Here is a 7,503-nt window from a genome sequence, read left to right as displayed (position 1 = left end):
CAAAATTTGAAAGAACATCAGAAAATACATACTTCTGTGGGAGAGTACATGTGCTTTGAGTGTGACAAGACTTTTACTTCAGCAAACTATTTAAAACTGCATGAGAGGATTCACACTGGAGAAAAACCTTATAAGTGTTCACACTGTGACAAGAGATTCAATCATTCAACACATCTGAAAACACATGAGAGGATCCACAGTGGTGAGAAACCTTATAAGTGTTCACACTGCAACAAGAAATTCAGTGATTCAGGAATCCTAAAAAGACATGAGAGGATCCACACTGGAGTGAAACCTTATAAGTGTTCACAATGTGACAAAAGATTCAGTCAGTCAGTACATCTGAACAGACACAAAAGGATCCACACTGGAGTGAAACCTTATAAGTGTTCACAATGTGACAAACGATTCAGTCAGTCAGTACATCTGAACAGACACAAAAGGATCCACACTGGAGTGAAACCTTATAAGTGTTCACACTGTGACAAGAGATTCAATCAGCCAACACATCTGAAAACACATGAGAGGATCCACAGTGGTGAGAAACCTTATAAGTGTGAACAATGCAACAAGAGATTCAGTGATTCAGGAATCCTAAAAAGACATGAGAGGATCCACACTGGAGTGAAACCTTATAAGTGTGAACACTGCAACAAGAGATTCAGTGATTCAGGAGACTCAAAAAGACATGAGAGGACCCACACTGGAGTGAAACCTTATAAGTGTGAACAATGCAACAAGAGATTCAGTGATTCAGGAATCCTAAAAAGACATGAGAGGATCCACACTGGAGTGAAACCTTATAAGTGTTCACAATGTGACAAAAGATTCAGTCAGTCAGTACATCTGAACAGACACAAAAGGATCCACACTGGAGTGAAACCTTATAAGTGTTCACACTGTGACAAGAGATTCAATCAGCCAACACATTTGAAAACACATGAGAGGATCCACAGTGGTGAGAAACCTTATATGTGTTCACATTGTGACAAGAGATTCAGTTATTTAACAACTCTAAAAACACATGAGAGGATCCACAATGGATAATAACCATTTCACTGCACTGCACGTGGGAAGCATTTCACTCAATCATCTGCTATATGGTCATACAAAAAACAATCACTGTAAGGCCCCATACACACGGAGATATGTTTAACTGTATATGTAAAAAAAATTGTGTATCATATTGGCATTTCATCCAGATGAATTGGGCATTTTGGGAGCCTGAAAACACTGTTTTTTGAACTGGGTCCCAGACTGGATAAATCTGAAAATTACACCTTTGCATTTTGTGTGTACAGCCAATACGTATATTTTGTGAAACAATTATGTCATCACCTTACATCTCTACCCTAGTCAGACACCATTACGTCACGTCATGCTTGTGTTCCTGCTGCAGAATGTGCATGTGGTCCTAAGTAGATCATCTTCAGATCCAGCATTTTCAGATCTAATGCTGCGGTCTCATCGAATGCTGCACAATAATGCATCAGGCAGTAAAATGTCATCAGGATAAATCTGTCGTAACCAGTCATAACAAGGGACATGACAAAGAAATATCATCTTAAGTTTTCACAGTGAATAAAGTTCATCTCCATTTTCAAAACCAGCTAATTCAACTGTGAGATTCAGATCAACTCAAAGGCGGAGTTCCATAGTAGTATCGAAAAGTGGATGTTAACTGTTGTTCTTTTGGTGCTTGGTAAATTAAGGGAAAACACTAACAGTTTATTATTGCTATATAAATGTTATCAAGCTACATGCAATAATATCAAAACTCTCTTGTACTGTAATATCAGTTCTCTCTTGTACTTTAGGGCTGTGAGATTAATCTAATTTTGTATTTGATTGAGTTTGACTTCCGAGGATTATGAAAACAAGTTGTTTGAGTTAAAGTGATATATTCATTACAGTAGCGAACATCAGATGAACACAATGAACATCTGATGGACAAGGTCCTCAACAAATGTATTACAAATGACAAAGTAATTTTTCTGAAATCTGAATACATTTTTTGTTTTACTTTTTTTGTGCATATACCCTAATTCACTTTGTACAATCATAAACTCTTTATGTAATTATGCTGTTTTTGTCATGTTTGAGGTCCTGTTCTGTTTAGTTCATCTCGTTTAAGTTGAGCTCTCCTTTGTTCCTTGCTCGTTTTGTTTCCATGGTTAATTCATTGAGTTCTCTGTTCAGGTGCTGCTTGTTTAGTTCTTGTTTGCTTGCTGTATTTAAGCCCTCAGTTTCTCCTCAGTTTTGGTCTGGCATTGATTGTTTTAGATTGGAGGTAGAGTCTAACGTTGTGTTTACACTACAGCGTCAACGCTACAACGCCACTGCTTTGGGGCCTGTGAAATTTAGGGCAGAGCTCACCTCTGAAAACAATGGTTACACCCTGTTTGCGTTTCATCTCCTCCTTTTAACAGCATTTCGCAAACTAAACACTTTATTGGTGCCATCTAGGGCGCTATGGCGTATAATGAAAGCATGCAAAGTGCATTTACTTTTTCAGTGATATGTGATTTCAGCTCAGTAATCCACCAGTTCCGCAAACACATGGAAACATGTGTCAAAACCTTGCCTTGCCTATTTTTCACAGCGATTGGTTGTCGCCCGGCATTTTTCGCTTGTGGTTTGCATAAAGTTGCCCAACCTTTTTGACTCTCTCAGCCACTCTCAGTGCATTCTCTGCACTGCTTTCAATCCCATAATGAACTGCAAGAGCGTTTAAGCTCAGCTTCCATAGCAATGCCTTGAAAGCACTCACTTCGCCACACTCACTACGTGCCTGTGGAAATGCACCATAAGTCTTTCTCCTTGATTGTTAGTGACTAATAAAGTACCTGTTATCTATGCATTGTCTTCGTCGAGCGCCTGCCTCTACTCGAACTATATGACAGAATACAGGACCCATCAAACAAGATAAACAGGGCTGAGGACTTCATCTTAAAGTTCCAGTAGAAGAAGCGATCTTTGGAGCAGTATGTGGAGGAGTTTCTGAGCATTTTACATGGTGAGCTCATACTGTTAATGCTTGCTTCCGGATGGGACTTAAAGATGACAATTTGTTTCTATTTCTGATTCTTGGTGATTGCTATAGACCTGCAGATTTTATTAATTACTTTCTTAATGTAAATGGCTCTGATTTATGTCTGTCCGGAAGCATGTGGATGCGCCAGCTCACCATAAGACGGCACTCTTCACATACAGTTCCAATGAGCCCACTCCCTCCCACATCCCTTTCTCTGTCCTCAAAACAGAAATGCCGCTCCACTCTCAAACTCGCCGGCTGCCATTCCAGAATCCCATCTCATCATGACCGCCACACCTGTGCCCCTGGGAGTACACATGGAGTATGATGGGATGTCTTGGAGCACAGAACCAATGCCCAATCCACTCTCAAGCCCGCCGGCCACCCCACTTCCGAGCCCAAAAATGAGGATGAGGATGAAAGGACTGCTTTTAACCCTGATCCTCTCTCCAGAGTCCGCTCCAGAATTCTCTCCGGAGCTCAAAAGGGAGCCCACTCAGGAGATCTCATTACCCACCGATAGCAATGGCGGTGTAGTTTGATTGCTCTTTGACTCTGTATCCTTAATTTGTTTTTGTTTTGTTTTTTTCCAATAAAACTATCAACATTTGGTTTTGACTGTTTTCTAATGGAGCAACGAATGAAGCAGCTTGACACACGTGGTAGTGAAAGTACTGTGGTAGTGAAGGAAGATTTCTCTTCTCGAGACACCAGCGGAGGTTGAAAAGTTTGCTCTCAATCTGGTTCCCGCCACTCTGAAGAAAGCTAACAGTTGCGTCATGAGAATCTGAGGTGAATAAGGATGAATATACAGTTCCTATGGAGGACCTTGCTGAGAAAATTTGATTGTCTCTTTATCTGGAAAATGACCAGTTTTAGTTGTTGATGGTGTCATGAATCCTGTTCATGGTCTGCCACCAGAGGTTGCCTGTGCATCATATTGACTCTAATGCTACACAGACTGTTGCACTACACCCTGGACTACATTTCTCATGCTCCACTTCACCCATTACGCACACAGCTGCAACCAATCACACACAGTATAAATACAAGGTCCCTACTATCATCTGCCCACTTCACGTCTCGTTTGTTCCAGATGGATGAGCCAGACTGCTACCGTGGCCGTGTATCCAAAAACTGTTACTTTGAGGGCAGATAGAAGAGTGTGTTCTTTGCTTTGCTTACTGCCCATTTTGTTGTTGTTACTGTTTTTATTTTTGTTTTTTTGGTTTTTTTGGTATATGCCCAAGTAAGTTTAATTCGTCAAGTGTAGGCCTCTGTATATTAGTTTGCATAAAATTTGATATTCAAAGTCAAGTCAAAGTCAACTTTATTGCCAAATCTGCCATATGTGCCGGACATACAGAGAATTGAAATTTCGTTACTCTCAGACCCTAGGTGCATACACGTAACATTAAATACAAGGTAGAATTAGAAATGCAAATAAATACAATTATACACACACACACATATATATATATATATATATATATATATAAAATATGGTGCAAAAGATCTTATGAGTGTAATAAAGTGACATAGTAATACAGACAAAAGTCTTTAGAGGTAGTCTGAGAGTAGTAAGTGGGTAGTAAGAGGTAGTTAGCAGAGCACTAATACTACACAAAGTGGCTGGTGCTGGTCGGTGGGTGTGTGTGTGTAAGTGTTAGTGCGTGAGTGTTTTGTGTGTGTGTGTGTCCCAGTTCAGGAAGATCATGGGGCAGGAGAAGGGAGTGGGGGCAGAGACGGGAGAGAGTTTAGCTTCCTGACAGCCTGATGGGTGAAGCTGTCCTTCAGTCTGCTGGTCCTGGCCTGGAGACTCCACAGTCTCCTCCCTGATGGCAGCAGGCTGAAGAAGCTTTGCATAGGGTGGGAGGGATCAGTTGCTATGCAGAGGGCTTTTTTGGTGAGACGGGTGCTGCAGATGTCCTGGAGGGAGGGGAGAGGGACACCAATGATCCTCTCAGCTGCTTTCACTATGCGTTGGAGAGTTTTTTGGCAGGACGCATTGCAGGCTCCAAACCACACAGTGATGCAGCTCGTCAGGATGCTCTCGATGGTAATTTGTATGCCTAGATGCCTCTGTATATGCATATATTCTGATCACCGTTTTCTTTCCGGGGGATTACTTTATGTTCATCCCATTATAGAGGTTGGTGTGAGTTTTCCTATCTAATATATGGCTATACACATTTTGTCATGGAATGTTAATGGGGTTAAATAGCCCTATATTAAGTGAACCAAATGCTTAGATTACCTAAGATGCAAAAAGATCTCTATTGGCCTTATACAAGAGTCTTATTTGAAATCAGCAGATGTGCATCACTTCCAAAATAGACACTTTAAAGTGATATATTCCTCTTCAGTTGTCAGCAGAACTAAAGGGGAGCTGATAGTGATTAAGCGTAATGTTTATTTTTTCAGTCTTCGGTGAAGATACTTATGTTGTTGGTTCCCTAAATAATAACAAATATACTTGATTCCTCATTTTTAAAAGATTATTAAGTTTAGTTGTGAGTTTAGAGGACTGTCTTGTGGTGTTAGGGGGTGATTTTAATGTGGTTTGGGTCCCCAGTTAGATCCCATTCCTCTAAGTCTAATTCAGTGATCTCTGAATAATTTAATTCATTTTTGCGACATTCCAATATATGTGATGTCTGACATTTACAAAATGATGGTGCTAGGGATTATACATTTTTTCAGCTCATCATAAGAGTTATTTAGGGATTTTTTTTTTTTGTATTATTGGTCTATTATGATTCTATTCAATTATTCCCTAAGTTAATATTCTATCAATTCTTTTATCTGATCATTCTCCGATAATTGCATTTTTAACCCCGCATCGCTGGGCACTAAACACAACCGATGGAGATTTAATACCTCTTTGTTACAGGGCTGTAAATTTGTGGCTGAATTACACAGTGCTTTGATGGAGTTTCAGCCTGTGAGTGCATAAATGAACATACTTAAAGAACTACAACTTTTCTGTTTTGCAAATCCGTTTAATGATTGATCTTAGGAAATATTCTAATATTTTGAGATACTGGATTTTTGACTTTCATGAGCTGTAAGCTCTAATCATCAAAATAAAAACAAGCAATCAAAATACTTTTGAAATGTTTTACTCTACACGTAGTGAATGAAGTTACAAATAAAAAATAATCTTCACAATATTCTAATTTTTTGAGATGTTCTTATGGAAAAAACAACAACAACAAAAGTTAATTAAAATCAGAATAATGTTATGTTATGGCCTGTTATTTAGCTCCCTGAACTATGTCTTCAAAGGTTTTTTTTCCACTGTGAATTTTCTGATGTTCTTTCAGTTAATTATCGATAGTACACTCTTAAAAATAAAGGTGCTTCACGATGCCATAGAAGAACCTTTTTGTCTGAATGGTTCCATAAAGAACCTTTAACATCTGAAGGACCTTTCTGTTTCACAAAAGGTTTTTTGTGGTGAAAGAAGGTTTTTCAGATTATAAACAGGTCAGAAAGAGATTTGACTGAGTGGTTCTTTGTGGAACCAAAAATGGTTCTTCTATGGCAGGGGTGGTGAACGTCGGTCCTGGAGAGCCGCAGCCCTAGTTTTGCTTCAACCCTAATCAAATGCATCTGAACAAGCTAATCAAGGTCTGAAGGGTTACTAGAAAGCAACATGCAGGTGAGTTTTAATTAGGGTTGGAGCTGAACTCTGCAGGGCTGCGGCTCTTAAGAACCGGAGTTCACCACCCCTGTTCTATGGCATTGCTGTGAAGAGCCTATAAAAGCACCTTTATTTTTAAGAGTGTAAAGGACTTTCAGCACTTCAACTTTTCTTTTGTGCTGTGATATTATGAATTAATGTTCTCCTTTGAGTGAATGGTCAGGTGTTTCTTTAGGACTGATGCCAAATGATACTGATTACAGTTAAATGGTCTTTATTCAGAATGAGAAGACACAAGAGTGAAAGCCTGAGCCACTTCTTCCCAGTGTCAACTGTGAATCTTCAGCCTTGATTTGGAGGTCAGTCTTTTTTACAGTAAGGGTAGCTGACAGATTTTTTGCTTCTGTTTTTCCTTTCTGGTTCACATCCATCAGGCCTAAAAGAAACAAAAGATCATGTGAGAATTTAAATGAGAGACAAACTTGAAATGGAAAGTAATGAAAACCCCAAAGTCATTTTAATCCATCAACTGCCTTTTTTGTTAATGAAGATTGATATTTTAATAAAAATATAATGTTTCTATTATAAAGCTTGGTCATGAAACTTTAGATGGCACAGGCTTGACATGTAATCTGTAAGCATTGTTGCTTATAGATTTGCTCATTGTTACTGTTAGGAAAATTAACTTACACAGAAAAGATTTTGTTGCTCAGAAACATGAACTTACCATGATTTCAGACTGTGATGATCTGGTTTCTCCCCTGCATGGATTGTCATGTGTATCTTCAGGTGACTTTTACAAACGAAACTGGTTTTGCACTGA

The 7,503-nt window shown here is 39.1% G+C and overlaps 1 protein-coding gene across 1 annotated transcript; it reads left to right on the top strand.

Moving 5' to 3' along the window:
• Positions 1-6: 6 nt before the first annotated feature.
• On the top strand, positions 7-2,022 carry LOC127160074 (zinc finger protein 271). The gene has a single exon (XM_051102745.1). The coding sequence runs from the start codon at positions 49-51 to the stop codon at positions 1,045-1,047; it is 999 nt and encodes a 332-aa protein (XP_050958702.1). The 5' UTR covers positions 7-48; the 3' UTR covers positions 1,048-2,022.
• The last annotated feature ends 5,481 nt before the right edge of the window (positions 2,023-7,503 follow it).

The sequence above is a fragment of the Labeo rohita genome, unplaced genomic scaffold (genome assembly GCF_022985175.1).
Source record: "Labeo rohita strain BAU-BD-2019 unplaced genomic scaffold, IGBB_LRoh.1.0 scaffold_286, whole genome shotgun sequence".
In the NCBI taxonomy this organism is placed as follows: domain Eukaryota; kingdom Metazoa; phylum Chordata; class Actinopteri; order Cypriniformes; family Cyprinidae; genus Labeo; species Labeo rohita.
Note: the sequence above shows the minus strand (reverse complement) of the source record. Positions and strands in the feature narration are given on the sequence as shown.